A 17,162-nucleotide genomic window follows, 5' to 3' on the forward strand; every position below is an offset into this window, starting at 1 on the left:
AAAGTGCGTACGATTCAATGTTTTAATTAATTTCTTCTGGAGAGAAGAATACTAAGATATTATTTATATTCACTCAATATAGTAAAAACCACTTGTTTTAGTGGATTTTCCGTTTCGGTTTCGTGAAATTAATATTTTTTTATTTTGTTACTGGTAACACTAAAAAATATGAAGAGTTCAACTTTCAAACTCAAAGGCGAAATTTGTTTTTTCTTCGCACTGGCAGCGGTACGAGCGGGCGTCCATTTTGTTTCGCCATATTGAATTTGGTCGGACATCTTTGGACGCCATGTTTAGTCAGACATATTTTATAAACATTTTCGCGTAAATTTCAAATATTTTTGAGGACTAAATATCGTTTTTTTTTTCACTGAAGTGTGTAGAGTAAATTATTGTGAAAATTACCTAGAAAAATTCAGTGCCTACGCAGCAGCCCATAACTGTCTTTAGGGGGCCGTTCAGCTTTTGTGCAAAGCTAAATAAAGGTAAACTTCTTCTACCGAAAACAATCTTACTTTTTGACATAACAAACAAGTGTTTCCAAATTTCTGTGTATTTACGTGTTTGGGTGATTTGTTATTATGAGTATAGGAAGGTCATAGACCGGAGGCTGTGTTACACCGCTAAGTGGCGTGGTCGTTTTATATAATTATTGTAAAATCATTTGATTACATTGACCCGGCCGGTAGCGCTGCACCTGCTATAAGTTTGTCCAGTTTTCTTTTAAAATACCTACTTTTATGTAACGTTTTACGTTTAATTAGATAAAGTAAAGCTCGGATGTGATAAATTACTCATTTAAGTATGTTTGTAATTGGATATCATGAAGTAAAAGGCGATAAAGTGTTACGCCTATTACTTACACGATATCTTTAAAAACAAACCGCTCTAAGTAAAAATAAGCGGCATGACAACAATAATATGCAAATGAGCTGTTGATATTTTGTGTATCTCAAATTTCATAGAAGTCAGGTAATTCTATATTTCTGTGTCATATAGTGCTAATAGGAAACTAACTACTTTTTGATTCGTGTATTTAAAGCAATTTTTTTGATTAAACTGTTATTTGCACTCAAAGAAAAGTTTGGATGAGAACATAAACTATAAATAAATAGTAAGTTGCTGTAGTAGGTATTTTCAGGAAATTGTAAGAAAGTTATATGTTGTATTTAAAAAGTTACTCTGTACACTGTATAGCAATCTTCCTTTAGAAGATTGCTAATTGATGTGATGTGAGTATTAATCAAGGAGAAATATAAATTATTCACAAACATTAATAATATAATAAATCACATGCATTCTTAACCACACTCAAGTCTGCGTTTTAAGGTTGCATTTCATTTGTTTGAAAATTGAACAATTAAAAGAACAATTGTTCTAAAATAATCTTTCTCTGCAGCAGCTATCCTTCAAGTAGATACATTTATAACTTTCACTGTGGGAATAAATACTTCATTATTACATACATGTATTATAAAAACCCTATTAGTGACCGTTGACCATGAATCATTCCATTATAACAGGCTGTTCCTTCTTTTCAAATGTATTGATAATGAAATCAATGTTAATTAACTAAGCAGGAAAGAAAAATTATTATAAATTAATAAAAAAAATATATATATTTCAGATTGAATGAAAAATGATGAACCAGGAGATTATGTGCGAAGTAGAGATAAACTCACATGGATCAATGGTAGAAATTGATAATGATGATCAAGTGGGTGTCAAGGTAAATTAATCATAGGGTATCAATTTTAACTACTTAACTACTGTTCATTTAGGCTATTTAATTATTGTTATTTATTATATTCTCTTGCACTTGCTTTTCTGATAAGTGTGTACAATGGCTCTGAATAAAGTATCTTTTATAAGAAAAATTAAAGGTCCTCTATATTTATTATTATATTTTCAGTATGAAGAAATAGAAACAAGTCAATATGAAGAATATATCACTGATGATCAATATGAGGAAGTGGAAGAACAAGTCATTGGTATGCAGCATTTGGAAGAAGGTATTTCTTATAGACTGATATGTAACATTAACTTGAATTACAAAACTATGTAACATAGTTTTGTAATTCAAGTTAATGTTACTTGTTACTTGTTAGAGCTTTGCTCTAAGTTCCATTATTAAAAACATAACTAAAAGTGCCATTGAATCAAGTTTGAGTTGGATATTATAAATATGAGAGTTACAATATTAATGTCTAAATAATATTTAAATCTATAATAATGTAATAGCAATAATTTTACACTGACATACTACCAAGTAGACAATAACAGCACTATAAATACTATGATTATTGACATTAGCACTTTGTAAGAACGCCAATTCCAGTCATTACGCATTACAAATTAGTTTAACAGAATAGAAGCCTTGCTGTATAGTTGCACTTGCTTATAAGTCATACATTTAGGGTACAACCTCACTTTATACAGTTATTTTAAATAGAGTAAGTTCACAGATCTATTCATAAATTACACTACTCATTTAATATTTTTTCTTAGATTATAAAATTACAGTTGGTAGCGAAGAAGTTATCCTGCCAGGGATGGCAGGAGATGACCCTTTGCATAATGCTAATGAAGTTAGCTATGATTCAGTATATACACCTGCATCTACAAGTAATAATAATAATAGGTAAGTTTTTTATCTGTTAAAAAAGTATTTGAATATGCTGTACCTTGCGAGTTGGTCTTAATCAATTTTTCATATTTTGAAACTCTCTTGATCTTAAGTATTAAGGTGTATTTTACAGTATACAAAATTGACTCTTCAAGTGATTTTGTATCAATTTTGATTTATTGTGTTAAATCTTAGTGAGATGGATATTATAAGCAGTATAAAGTGAAGTGAAGTAGCTTTAATTTCTTGTATCATCTTTGTATTTTTATGTAACTATTGTGTTGTCTTGGAGCCATATGATAAACAACATCATAATCAGAAGTTAGTTAAAATAAAGCAAAAATTCTTATTAGTTGCAATTTTATGTTGTATAATAAAACTAAATCTATAATTTTCAGAGCAAATCGTGGGCGGCCACACACACAACAACAAAGTATTCAGCATTTAATGCCAATAGGTAAGTCTCAGCATCCAAGTATTTCTCTTACCATAAAGTAATTGGGGTCTATAGTAAATAAATACTTTTGTTCTAAATTACTAGTTGTTCATTAAAATTGTATAATTTCATTTTCAGGTGAAGTACCAATGGGTATAATGGATGGAACAACTAATAGAGGCACTGCAAGAAGATGGGAACAGAAGCAGGTTCAAATAAAGACTATGGAAGGAGAGTTCTCTGTCACTATGTGGGCAACTGGCGAAGATGACGGTAAGATTCTTTAAGATCTGATGAAATAATGAAGTGCTAGGCTGTTATTGGCACAATTTTTTAATATGTAGGATTTCAGCTACGTGAAAATTCTTGTATTAACTCACAAGGTTCGATTTACTATGGCGCAAATTGATCTGACAGCTGACAGTTACACTGAACATATAATATAAAAACGCGTTTTTAAATACCTTGTACTTTCCTACTTTACAACCAGATTTTCATCAGAAAATTGTCACATAAAAGTCCTGCATAAATATTGACAGTCCCATAATATTAGTATAGTGTATTCATAGACATAATATTTGTTTTTCTTAATCTATCCATCTTAAAGGTATTTCGCTTTTCAGATGACGGATCAAATCCAGAACCAGATCCAGATTACACAGAATATATGACTGGTAAAAAGAATGTACTAGGAAATGATGCTATGCCAGGTACTATTACATTTATGTATTTTTTTAAGGCAAGTTAGTAAGTTTACAGTTAGAGGCTTGTTTTCTATATTTATGACATTTTTAAAATAATTTATAGATTTTTATAATAATCATTTATAGTTATAGTTTTATAATTAATTGCATTAACATAGGTGTATAAAATTGTGTCTACTTTAATAATTTCTATAGTATCTATTTAAAAGAATAAAATGTTACGTAACACCTAGTCTTGAAATTTTTTTTTAGGTTTAGATTTATCAGACCCAAAACAGCTAGCGGAATTTGCTCGACCTGGACACAAAATAAGACTGAAGAAACCGTCTCCTGAATCGTCAGATAGAACTATAGGTAAAAAATAAAAATGATTGATTTATATTTTTTTATTAATATTTAATTTAGATTGCCAACACATTATGCAAAGGCTTTTAACACTTTTTAAATTTCTTTCACAATTCTTTTTTTTTTTTTACAGCTTGTCCACATAAAGGGTGTGCAAAAATGTTCAGAGACAATTCGGCGATGAGGAAACATTTACATACACATGGACCAAGAGTACATGTTTGTGCAGAATGTGGTACGTACACTGCACCAACTTTCGCTTTCAAAGTAACTTGGTCTATATATAATTTAAGCACTCAAAAAATTTTAACTATACTGTTGCTTACAAAAAAAGATGCTAGATGCTGGTACTAAAGAAAACTTTAGTTGCTGCACTTATATTTTGTTACTGATAATTATTAGATTTAGTACATTTTTAATATGTTCATGCTATCATTCTGCTAAATAATAAATTACTTATTTCTTAATGAACTTTACTTAAACTTTATTTAACTTTTTACAGGAAAAGCTTTTGTAGAAAGCTCGAAGTTAAAACGCCATCAATTGGTTCACACTGGTGAGAAGCCGTTTCAATGCACTTTTGAGGGATGTGGAAAGAGATTCTCACTAGACTTTAATTTAAGGTACTATAAAATAAATCAGGAGTTATAAAATAATCATAGACAGGCAAATCGCTGTTGTTGTTTGAATGTTTAAGCAAATATTCAGCACTGTATACAGTCTATAGAAAACAAATATGACTAATAAAGTAACATTATATTTGATGCCCTAATGTTAAGCAATTGTCAAATATTTAAAACCACTTGTTTGATTAATTCAGAAAGGTAGAAAATATATATATATATATATTTAATATATTTTGTTATATATAAATTAATGTCAATGTATAACAGATCTTAACTTAAATTTATTACAATATACAGGAATGTCTCTCAACAACCAAGACTGCTCAAAAACATTATAATAGTCGAGTTTTAAGTTTAACACAAACAAACATACGGAATATATATTTATGCATGTAGTATTTGCAGAAAAGAAAACCATAATTATGATTTATAACATTAAATTTTCATTTGTCAGAACTCATGTCCGCATTCACACTGGTGATCGACCATATGTGTGTCCATTCGACGGGTGTAATAAAAAGTTCGCACAGAGTACAAACCTCAAGTCGCATATATTGACCCATGCCAAAGCAAAGTAAGTGATCTTCACAGGTTAGTAATTCTAGAACAAACATAAAAAATCAGCTGCAAATTTAATGTAAAAATAATATTTTTTTAACAAATAAAAAATTATTTATGTTTTCACTTCATAGGAACTTGTGTAAGGCATCATCTGTCAAGTTTATGTGAATAACATTATCTCTTTAAAATATATTTCCAAGGTTAAGCTTAATATCTGTACTTTTTTTAGATCAAGAAACTCCTTATCTCGCAACAGTGGGGCGGCATATGATTCAGCCCGAACAACACCTCAATATGTCAAGTTGGAAATGTCGCCGGACGATTCTAACCCTCAACTAATATTCTACACACATGAATGAGACTTAAGTGATAGTGAAGTGTAAAGTGTACAGACTTTTATATTTAGTGAAGTGTAAATGGAGTTTGGAATGGATATCAATTTCAGGTTATGTTGGATTTCAATTGAATTATAAGAAACATTAAAATTTTAAAATATAACAATACAATAAAAACTGAAAGTGAAATGTGTGATACTGGTGTTAGCACATACAGATATTTGAATACAAGTGAGTAAAGGTGTTTATTTTTTTTTAATGTTAAAGTCATGTATGTGATACATCAAATATAGCTTGGAGTTGCCTGTAATTCAAAGACATATTTGTTTCAAAGAGCATTAAAACATTAGATAAAAGATTGAATAAATAAAAAACAATATTATTTTTTTGTGTGTGTCATGGGTTGTTAAAACAATAAAAAAGAATTAACATAATATGTTAAATGATCTTGTGAAACAACTTTTTTTTCGGACACAAACTTTCAATGTTTGTAAATAGCTTGAATCAACCTAAATGTTTACTGAACTTAAGCCTAGTTTCGAGCTTAATTAAATGTCTACTTTAACAAACATCTATGTCAATTAAGTATAAAAGCTTAAATATGATTGCTTTGCCTGGTAACATGTGGCTTTCATTTTAAGCAGCTCTAACAAATTAATTGAAATATAAATTGAATTTTCTTAGTACCACCATTTATTTATTAAAACAGTACCTTTAACGCAAATACAGATAGATACAATACACATAGATTTTTTTTACTCCATGAATCTAAAAAAAAGCAGTTTTATTTTTTGTTTTTTAACACCTATTAAATGTTTTCTGCCAAGAACTAACATTAATGCTTAATGTGACTTGTCTGTTTGTGCTAAAAGTTTTTGCAGGATCACTGATATGTGTAAATAGTGTGCTATGTGATACAAAGTTTATTTACACTAAAAGTGTGGTAGTCATCAACTTTGACAGATTGAACTTTTAAGATGTGATTCAAACATAAATTTATGTAAATAAAAGGTAAATATACCAAGTATAACTGAATAATCGTTAATAAATTATTGTGTTCATAAATATCAAAGCAATGGTTTTGAACACTTTTATTATTTATAACAATTTAAATTGCAATTCACATCTTAAACTGTAAATGTTACTGATCAATAAAATATTTTGCAGTAGAATTGAACTAATCCTGAATGAACTCCTGAAAACTTTAAATTTTAGAAAAAAATCTTTTAAAAAGAATCAACTGTTGTCTAGTTTAGTTTAAAAGATTTATGCTTAATTCCATCTTAAGAGTTACAAATATTTTTAGTAATATTGCAATAGATATATTTATTTAGTTCATTGAGTTTTATTTTGAATGAATGACAAAACAATTTCAAATATAATTTTCAAAGATAATATATACAGGTTTAGAAAAGTGTATATAATAATTATTATAGTAAAGGCAACACAAAGTGAATTGTAGATCAAGCTATTTAGGCAAACCAATTTATTGTGAAAGATATTTAGTTTTTTCAGTAAGTACTCAAAAATAAAAACACTTTAGTTTGAAGGTTTTGATCAAAGTTTATTGAAGGTATTATTATTAATAATTATTTAGTTTTCCTATGACATAAACAAAATGTCATCAATGTAATTGAAAGTCTTATTTTTCTTACTTTGTTTTAGGATTGCACATAAAGCCTTTTGTGTATTAAGTATCTGTAAAAAAAAATTGATGCAATAAAATTCCTTTGGTGGTTCTTCATCAGTCTTAGTTTGTGATTTTATAATAAAATTCATGTCATGAGATGTTAAGGTTTATAAAAATACATGTCCATACATTTTAGATAGTGTTTATTTTACTAATGTAAATGAGCCAGTTAATAAATATGAAATTTAAAGACCAAATGTTTTGGGGCAAATTCAGACCTTGACAGCTCTGTAATGGAAAATGATACATATAGATTTTTATTATGAATTATATATAAAAGCCGCCAACACCAAAAGTAATTATACATACATACATGTAAAGTAGTCCCTCAACTAGTAAGAATATCCTGAGCAAAAAATAGTCTGATAATCATTTGAAATCCAGAGTAATGTATTTTTAGTGATGTTAATATTAGTTTTGTAACTCATAGCCAAAAAGTGATGAATTTTAAATAATAGATAAATTTGTGTAAGAATGTAAATCAAACCAATCATCAACTGATATGGAGCACAATGTCACACTTGCTGATATAATTTAATACTAAAACAGTCATTATAATTAGATGTACGAATATATTATTTCAATGTGTTTTAGAACCAAGTCTTTCATAAACTTTTTTTTAATCGACTGATGTACATATATTTTAAGGTTGTTGCAATATTTAAAAAATGTAGTTAAGAATTGTAAAAAGATTTATTGTTTGATTTTTGTTTGGTTTAAATATTGCAACACCGATTGTTTTAACAATCTAAGTATAATAAATACAATGTAAATATTTCTATATTTGGTTTTTTATTCATTACTCTCTTCTACAAGATTTCTTAAAATTAACTTTTTATCCCAAATCTCCTGTCCCCAAGGTACTTTGTGTACCTTGAAGAAAGAAAATTCAATATTATTGTCCAATAACAATTGGACAATAAATTTATTTGACATAAAAATTTAACGTAAGGCTCAATGGTTTTTATCCCTATATTTTAAATTAGAAAACTTTACATTATATTAAAGCATATAACTTGTCAGATACGAAAAAAAATCAATTAAAATAGATTGATGATAGAAGTATGAAGTAAAATTCAGCCAAAATTTTTATAAACCAAAACTGTTTCGTAATTAGTAAGTATTGTCATTGAGCGGATGTTTTCATAAAATATTGATTACAAAGAAGTAGCAAATTATTGAAATGCGTAACCCACCACCATGTAAATATTTTTATTCTGTGGGTTAAATCAGTAGTGTCATTTGATTTGACATTGATAGTGGACATTGCATACTCAAGTGACGTGTAAGTGTATTAGAAAAGCTGTATTCGTCGGCACCAAATAGTTACATATTATTGCCAAAGAAAAAGCTCAAAATGAGCTCGTTCAAACGTGATAAGAAAGAAGAAGAAGATACGGGCGGAAACCCATATCAAAATCTCGACAAAACAATAATTTTACAAGAGGCGCGTTACTTTAACGAAACTCCTGTAAATCCACGAAAATGTTCCCATATCTTGTCGAAAATTCTTTATTTGCTCAATCAAGGGGAAAAATTAACTACCCAAGAGGCTACAGATGCGTTTTTCGCAACTACAAAGCTTTTTCAATCGAAAGATGTAATGTTAAGGCGTATGGTGTATCTTTGCATTAAGGAGCTGAGTAAGTTAGCCCAGGATGTGATCATCGTCACATCGTCGCTTACAAAAGATATGACTGGTAAAGAGGATTTGTATCGCGCTGCTGCAATTCGAGCACTTTGCAGTATTACTGATAGTACAATGCTTCAGGCAATTGAACGCTATATGAAACAGGCAATTGTAGATAAGAATCCTGCTGTTAGTTCTGCAGCGTTAGTTTCTGCACTACACCTCTCTTCTACAGCTCCAGATTTAGTAAAACGTTGGGCTAATGAAGCACAGGTATGTATTGTTATCTTAAATAAACCTTTAGCCCAATTTGCTATTAAATTTATATTTACAAGAGTTTTGAAATGTGCCCCATATTTTAGTTAATTTATTACAGCTGTAGGTGTAGTGCACTATAATCCTTTAATTTATGGCTCTGAAGGGTGTTGCATATTGTAGTATATGGTTAGGGTTGCTCCTTAATGTTTTACAGATTGCTTTTAAAGAAATCATCTTGTGTAAATGAAGTGTTCATACAATCTATTTAAGACGGTCACTAATATTTGTTTATTAGTTAAAATAAAGAACTTTAAAATAAACTTTTGAATAAACATCGGGTTGTCTCTCACCCTATATTAGGGAGGGATTTATCCCTATTAGGGAGAGATGCGAGGGGGCCGATGGCTGGCCATGCGTCATACTTGTGAACGGGTTCTACTTGTGGTGACTGGTCATACTTGAATTCCTGTATGTGGAGATATTAGTTGTTTCTACTGCGTATTTGCATGTTGTTTCCACGAGTATGTAAGTGTGTGCTCCTATTTCACCATGCCTCTTGCTGATAGAGGACAAAACTTTGTTTTTAATTTATTTTATTATTCTCTATTACTCAAGATGTCATAGGGAACATGGTGTAATGGTTGCACCTCCTTACAAACATTGTGTGAAAAAACTTGGCGATTAAAAAGAGTGGTGGAGAGTTTATTGCCAGTTCTTCTCTTCCATTCTACACCTTTGATTTGAGAACTGACAGTGAATGTTAAATTAGAAGCATTAAATGTATATTTCTTTTTTTTATTTGTTCATACGTGTACTGTACATTAAGTTACCTAAATTAATAAATTATTTACACAATTACGGCAAAGTAGTTTAAGACAGCAAAGACTTTATGATCCTTATCTGAATGATTAAGTAAATACTTCTTCTATTTCTGAATGTGGCCAACCATTTCATGATTTTTATTAAATAATACAAAATAGGAGAAATCCTTTGGTTATTTAGTATAATAAAATATTTCATTTTGAAACAGCATCAATAGTGTTCCTAAAGCAGGTTGGTTTTGTACTAATTTACCTTAAATATTTTATTTTCAGGAGGGAATAAATTCTGACAATGCCATGGTATCCTACCATGCTCTTGGACTTGTAGCAGCAACTCGAAGAAATGACAAGTTATCTACTGTCAAGCTTGTTACACGTTTGGCTAAGTCTCCAATAAAATCCCCATATGCACTTTGTCTTCTTATAAGACTGGCTGCCCAACTTGTAGAAGAAGATGATTCTGATGCCTCACAGCCGTACATGGAGTTTATTGAATGCTGCCTTCGTCATAAATATGAAATGGTAAACTATGAAGCAGCTCATGCTATTGTTAACTTAAGAAAAACTGATAGAGACCTGGCACCAGCAGTATCTGTGTTACAATTATTCTGTGGTTCTTCAAAGGCATCATTGCGTTTAGCAGGTGCCAGAACATTAGCAAGACTAACAGCAAAACATCCTACAGCTGTAGCTGCTTGCACTGTAGATTTAGAAAATCTAATTTCAGATCCAAACAGATCTGTTGCTACCTTAGCTGTAACCACACTTCTCGCTACGGGTGCTGAAAGTTCTATTGATAGGCTAATGAAACAGATATCCTCTTTTGTTTCTGAAATATCAGATGAATTCAAAATTGTGGTTGTTAAAGCCATTCGTCGACTATGCACTAAGTTCCCACGTAAACATCAATCACTGGCTGCCTTCCTCGCCGGTATGCTAAGAGATGAAGGTGGCCTTGAGTACAAAGCAGCGATCGCTGATGCCATTATAGCCCTTGTTGAAGAAAACCCTGATGCTAAGGAGACGGGGCTGGCACACCTGTGCGAATTTATTGAGGATTGTGAGCACACTACTTTGGCTGTTCGAATCTTACACTTATTAGGCCGTGAAGGACCTAAATCCCGTCAGCCTTCTCGCTATATACGATTCATATATAATAGGGTTATTCTTGAGTCTGGCCCTGTTAGAGCTGCAGCTGTTTCTGCAGTAGCTCAGTTTGGGGCTCAAAGACCAGAATTGTTGCCAAACATCAAAGTACTGTTATCAAGATGTGAATTAGATGACGAAGATGAAGTTCGTGATAGGGCTATTCTTTACAACGCTATTTTGGAAAGTGGAGATCCAAATTTGATCAATGATTACATTGTAAACATTCACAAACCGAATCCAGTGTTGCTGGAACGCGCTCTTCGTGACCATATCGAGGCCAAATTAGAGGAATCGTTCGATATAATGGCAATACCAACCGAAGAAGAGAAACAAACTAAAGAGGACATTGTCGAAGTTGAGGTTAGAAAGCCCGTTCAGGTCTCTATTGAAGAGGTCTACGCAGAGCAGTTGGCGAAGATTCCTGGAATTGAAAGACTTGGCCCACTATTCAAAACTGTCCCGCATTTTGATTTGACTGAAGCGGAAACAGAGTACAGAGTACGTTTACTCAAACACATCTACGCCCGACATGTTGTATTACAATTTGAATGTACGAACACTTTGAATGACCAAATTTTGGAACAGGTTCACGTTCGATTGGAACCACCTCAGGACTATGAGATAAAAACAATTGTTCCCTGTCAGAAATTGGTGTACGATAAGCCAGACAGCGTTTTTCTCGTTTTGGAATATCCATCGGCGTACTTTGATAGCTTGGGGACATTTGGAGCCACTTTGGAGTTTGTCGTTCGTGATTACGATCCAAACACTGGTGTTGCCGATGCGGGAGATGGTTACGCTGATTCCTATCCATTAGAAGAATTTGACATGGGTTGTTCAGACCAATTACGAGCGAAAGCAGGTTTAGATGATTGGGAACAGGCCTGGGAGAGAGCAGAGAGAGCACCTGAAGCATCAGATACCTTCGTTTTGCCGCAACATGATATTAACGAAGCTGCTAAGGCCGTTTGTGACCATCTTGGGTTACCCAAAAACGCGATTAGTGGTGATGCAGTTAAGGAAATTCGAGGTGGGGGTATATTTAGGGGCGGTGCTCCTGTTCTGGTCAGGGCAAGAATTGCTTCGAGCAGCGCTGGAGTCACTATGAAGTTAGTGGCTAGATCGCCGAGAGAGGACCTAGCGCAGTTATTGTTAGCTGCCGTGGGTTAAACTTATGTATATTTATGTAATCCTAGTTTAGGTTTTCGTTTTCATTTATGTTCTATATAAAAAAACATTTAGATAGACACATACCTTTTATATTTTTAAATATCAATCAAAAAGTATATATAATTGAATTGGCCAAGCAATTAATAAAATTTCATTATTTTGTATAGCTACTAAGTATTACATTATGCAATAAATATTACTATTAATATGGAGTTTTATTTTGTGTTACGAATATAATTATTAATAGTCTTGGCTTAGGTATATTGCAACAGTATGAACTATGCAATAGTTATTAAATAAATCAACATATTAAACCTTTTTAGATCTGGACATTAGATTTCTGATTGTGTTTCATGATCATTTGTTAATCTAATACGCAAGTAGGTGATCAGCCTGACGCAAAACCTCGACTATGGTTCCAAGGCAAGCCGGATTCTACGCGATGTTCACCTCACCTTACGATCTTCACTGTTCGAGCGAATGTTAAATGGGCACATAGAAAGTCCGTTGGTGCACAGCCGTAGATTGAACCTACGACCGTAGGGTTAAGATTCGCACGCTGAAGTCACTAGACCATCGCTGGTCATGAATATTTAATACACACACTACTTTATTAAACACATTATCAAATGTGGAAAGATGGATTCGGACCTTGACTTTTCATCTTCCTTTATACGACGATAATCTTATGACTACCGTCAATCAAGTCTCAATGTACTCAAATTTTTATTGTCCCTTAGTTTTTAATATGACACTAATATGATATTTAATTGCATTGCTATGTACTATTAGTTTTAAATTATTTGTTTATATTAGTTCTAACCACATCAATGTCTTATGTATTTTTGCGCTCACCTAGTCTTTAAGAGATCGCTTGAAATTGATAAGGCTGCGATACAATGATTAATTCCATTTAATTTAATGATAAAATAATAAAAAAGTCTATGTATAATTTCAAGCTTTCATAATATAATTCATTGGTGTCCCTCCTCTTAAGAACCAAGCATAACCTTTAGAAATTTAGAGCCAAGACATATCACTACCTCAAGTTAGATGTCTAGAGTAAGAGACTCGCGTCCTAAAAGGGGAGTGGAAACGCGACGAGATTCACGCTCAGGTATCTTAGTGGAGTTGATAAGCGAAGAGAGGGAGAGAAGATAAATTAATTTCATTATTTACTAAATCGCCAAAGTCGTATCGTACGTAAGCAATCGTAAAAGTGTCAATATCTCACAAACAAAACTTTTTTCAAGTTCAACAACAAGTTCTAAATCCAATTCTGAACCAATAAATCCATTAGTAATTAGCTAATCATTTCTTTAAATTCTTTTTGTTAAACTTCAAAAATTTTCGCCTGACTACGCTGATCAAATCTTGCCTGCATATTTTATCTATTTTCAAGGTTGCGTTTGCCAAGAGAAATGATTCGGAAACTTTGCACGGGAGAAAATAAACAAGGGATGCACTATATATTTATTTATCACTTACAATATATTAGGAACGATCACAGGTATGAAATTTGTAAATCATTTTTGTAGAATGAATACGCATTGTATCACAATTAGGTTTCATGAGGTACCTACGGCATGTAATAAAACTAAAGTTCTCTCACTATTCTGTTCATATGTCACTTTGATAAAGTCAATTCTTGACACATCCTACGTATCCATTGTCTATAAAATTAATTACATATTTAATGTAATAGTACGCACAATTTTAACTGTTACCTTAACAATATTACGTAATTATAATATCATTGGCCTTAGTCAAGAAGATGTAAATTTGTTAGTTTTTTTCCATCACACATTTATGCAATATACATAAAATTATAACCCCACAATAAATAAGTTTGTTCTCACATTTAGTTCCAAATACACCCACGGGGCGCTGTTCAAGTTTTCCATACAAAATGTTACTATCATATTATGTTAACAGTTAAGTTTTATATATGTTCGTGCTAAGGTAGTTAGATCCAAAAATTTATTGTATAAACTCTTAACTGCTGCAAATAAAAAAGTATAAAAATCTAGCCAAAAAACATTTAAATTCAGTCTCTTAGTCCTATTTCCCTAAAATCAGTATTTATAGCAACGTAAAATATAACTTCAGAGATTTTTCATTAGATATTTAAGACAGGTTTGCACCATCTCTGGAATACCGTCTCAAGAATCGGAATTGGACAGATTCGTGGACCACAATGAACAATGGGTGAACTATTGTTTTGTCTTCACGTATCATTAAATTAATTTCATACCGATACAACTAAAAGACTTAAAAACTTTACGCGGTACACACTTACACAATTCCAATACCACTGTTTAAAATTATTAGCCTTAAAAACCGTAAAATATATGATTAGGAAACCTCTTTCAATTAAAGTATTTAATTCCTATATTCTACTAGTGTACACTAAAATGTTGTCGACTCACAGACGACGTATACTAAAAACATAGACAAAACAATTTTTCTATAAATATTTACAATTTCATTAAAAAACCAGTACAAAAGATTATTGTTGATAAAATTCGTTCTGTTGGATTGGATTACGATCATTGTATTAGTTTGTTACTTTAAGAAATTTCTCTGTTTCGAATACTTTGGTAACTAATTTTCTTCGCACACACTTTTTCCTATAAATTTGTTTTAAAACAAAATATAGACCTAAAATAAGTGTCCCTGTCAGTAGTAGCGTAGAAAGTGGAGGTAGAATAACTACTAAAAAGTAGATAAAGTATTTTATATACCAGGGAAGACCTTCTTGACTCTGTAACAAAAAAGTTTAAATTTAAGATTATAATAGATTTAACTAAAGTACTGTTTTGTCCCCTGTCAAATTGTTTATGCTTGTGACCAAAAGGGTCATAAATATAAGTATATATTAATTAAATCAGTCTTGTGTTTTAATTAATATATATTCGAAGTCTGTTCTGTGTTTCGCTATATGCAGGTCGAATTTTATTTGATTTATCAAATTAGAGAATAATAATTACTTATAAGAAATCGTTTATATGCAAAGAGAGTGGTATATTTAGATTGATTACTTATAAAAAACCAATGAGCCATATTGAAATAGGCATACAAATGTCATTAATAAGAACAAATAAGATATTTATAATTCTTGTCAAAACTTGTAGTCTAATAATTATGCTTCCATTCCATGAAAAAAGCGCCTTTAAAAAAAAAAAAGGCTTGTCGACTCGAAAGTCTTGATCAAAGAGCTCATAAACCAAGAAGATAAGATTCGAGAGTTAGCGGTAATGAATCACGTATGTCTAATTAAATCATCTTACTCTAATAGACGTGATAAAAAATATAACTTACATATTCTATCCAGCTAAGAGGAATTATGAGGTTGGAGAATTTATGAAAATTTGGATCACTGAACGCTGATAAGTTTTGCACTTGAATGTTGCATTGCATCCTCGCAACAGCCCTGAATGGTGTCCCTGTTAGCTAAAAAAATTACATCTTTTTAGATTCTACTAAGATTAAAACCTGTAGTAAATAAGCCTTCTGAAATCGAGGGAACTTAATTTAAATTTTCTAATAATTGACTAAGTCTGTCTTGAAACAATCTGAAAACATTAATTATAAATTGTAGAAAAATCAAGAAACATTTCATTCAACCCATCTTAGTAACATTACTACAAGAACTCTTCTCTGGATCCCTGGGTTGTGTGTTACCAGGATTTTAAAGGCGATACTGATATGTGAATCACATAATCTTTATATTATAAAAAGTCCGATATCGCAGGCTATTTTTTTAGACGTTTGTCTGCTGATGCTCAGCCTTCTGTGCTTACCAACCCGAAACAACAATTTCTTCTTCGTAAATAGAAGATAGTATACTTATACCTTCGAGACAAAATTTATTTTTATTTCCCGTAGTTCATTTTTTGTTGAATTTTATCTATCACAAATTCTGACTGCTTTGTCGGTTAATTTTCATGCTTTATTTACTTACCGGTTCAACAAGTACATAAGAATTATGCCTTTCCTTGTCCGGGGTAAGGCCAGTTACATAGGTGTCCTTCCGTGGATGTCCCGTGTAGAAATGTGGATATGATGCTACCATTGGCAAACCTGTAATACACGAGTATTTAATAAAACGTATATATTTATTTACGAGCTCAGAAGGACATGCAATGCATGCTGCATGGACAGCTATGACCTAGTGGCTTGATCGAGCTCTAAGCAGGATCTCACGTGGCGCCTCGTCACAAATATTAGCGGGCCGAGGCTGCAAGAGTGTTATCTGTCTCGCAGCCATCTTAATTAGCCGTTCAATTAACAGCCTAGCCTTTTAACTGAACGGCGCCGTTTAACCAATGACCTGAAAGATGTTTAGCCAGTTGATCAAACAGCTGCATAGCTGAATGTGAATGACTTGGATCGGTGACGTTTTATTACTTGCCTAGCCAAATCCAAGAAGAGAAGGCGGATCGCATATTAACAAAAAATTATCAAGAATCAGATAAAAACATCTGAAGCCAAGACTAAGTTTTTTTTATGTTACGAGAGGCAGACGAGCAGGAGGCTCACCTGATGTTAAGTGACACCGCCGCTCATGGACACTCGCACCGCCAGAAGGCTAACAAGCGCGCTGCCGGTCTTTTAAGTATAGTTACACTCTTCTCTTGAAGGACCCTAAGCCAAAATGGTTCGGAAATACTTCAGTGGGCAGCTGGTTCCACATCGTGGTGGTGCGTGGCAGAAATTGCCTTAAGAATCGCTTAGTTGTGTCTACGCTCATAAGATTGCAACTAATGTTAAATTCAATAGATGTATAAATAAATATTATATAGTGATTA

The 17,162-nt window shown here is 31.9% G+C and overlaps 3 protein-coding genes across 5 annotated transcripts in view; 2 read left to right on the forward strand and 1 right to left on the reverse strand.

The window, feature by feature from the left end:
* Positions 1-212: 212 nt before the first annotated feature.
* LOC110997486 (transcriptional repressor protein YY1) lies at positions 213-8,104 on the forward strand. 2 transcript variants are annotated; one of them, XM_022265704.2, is made up of 12 exons: positions 213-485; positions 1,628-1,729; positions 1,913-2,012; positions 2,509-2,641; positions 3,025-3,083; positions 3,201-3,335; positions 3,686-3,772; positions 4,019-4,120; positions 4,245-4,346; positions 4,614-4,734; positions 5,192-5,311; positions 5,528-8,104. In XM_022265704.2, the coding sequence occupies exons 2-12, from the start codon at positions 1,640-1,642 to the stop codon at positions 5,655-5,657; spliced, it is 1,179 nt and encodes a 392-aa protein (XP_022121396.1). In that variant the 5' UTR covers positions 213-485; positions 1,628-1,639; the 3' UTR covers positions 5,658-8,104. The 2 variants fall into 2 exon arrangements, with proteins under 2 accessions (XP_022121396.1, XP_022121483.1); XM_022265791.2 differs by having other exon boundaries at positions 2,524-2,641.
* Positions 8,105-8,582: 478 nt separating this feature from the next.
* On the forward strand, positions 8,583-12,456 carry LOC110994555 (coatomer subunit gamma). The gene is made up of 2 exons (XM_022261298.2): positions 8,583-9,226; positions 10,306-12,456. Exons 1-2 carry the CDS (start codon positions 8,681-8,683, stop codon positions 12,349-12,351), a joined length of 2,592 nt encoding a protein of 863 aa, XP_022116990.1. The 5' UTR covers positions 8,583-8,680; the 3' UTR covers positions 12,352-12,456.
* Positions 12,457-13,810: 1,354 nt separating this feature from the next.
* LOC110999541 (lysosome membrane protein 2) overlaps positions 13,811-17,162 on the reverse strand; it is a 29,378-nt gene continuing 26,026 nt past the window's right edge. For both annotated transcript variants that reach the window (XM_045631457.1, XM_045631458.1), the window contains exons 10-12: positions 16,316-16,434; positions 15,673-15,804; positions 13,811-15,115 (exon numbers count right to left, since the gene is read on the reverse strand). In XM_045631457.1, coding sequence (XP_045487413.1) covers positions 14,909-15,115; positions 15,673-15,804; positions 16,316-16,434 — 458 coding nt within the window. In that variant the 3' untranslated portion in view covers positions 13,811-14,908. The remainder of the gene's footprint in view (positions 15,116-15,672; positions 15,805-16,315; positions 16,435-17,162) is intronic.

This window comes from Pieris rapae, chromosome 15 (assembly GCF_905147795.1).
Source record: "Pieris rapae chromosome 15, ilPieRapa1.1, whole genome shotgun sequence".
Taxonomy (NCBI): Eukaryota; Metazoa; Arthropoda; class Insecta; order Lepidoptera; family Pieridae; genus Pieris; species Pieris rapae.

Coding starts and splice junctions, on each gene's coding strand:
- LOC110994555 (XM_022261298.2), top strand. CDS start 8,681: ATGAGCTCGTTCAAACGTGATAAGAAAGAAGAAGAAGATACGGGCGGA. Junction 9,227..10,305: donor GTTGGGCTAATGAAGCACAG/GTATGTATTGTT, acceptor TTTTATTTTCAG/GAGGGAATAAATTCTGACAA.
- LOC110997486 (XM_022265704.2), top strand. CDS start 1,640: ATGATGAACCAGGAGATTATGTGCGAAGTAGAGATAAACTCACATGGA. Junction 2,013..2,508: donor TATGCAGCATTTGGAAGAAG/GTATTTCTTATA, acceptor ATTTTTTCTTAG/ATTATAAAATTACAGTTGGT. Junction 3,336..3,685: donor GGCAACTGGCGAAGATGACG/GTAAGATTCTTT, acceptor TTCGCTTTTCAG/ATGACGGATCAAATCCAGAA.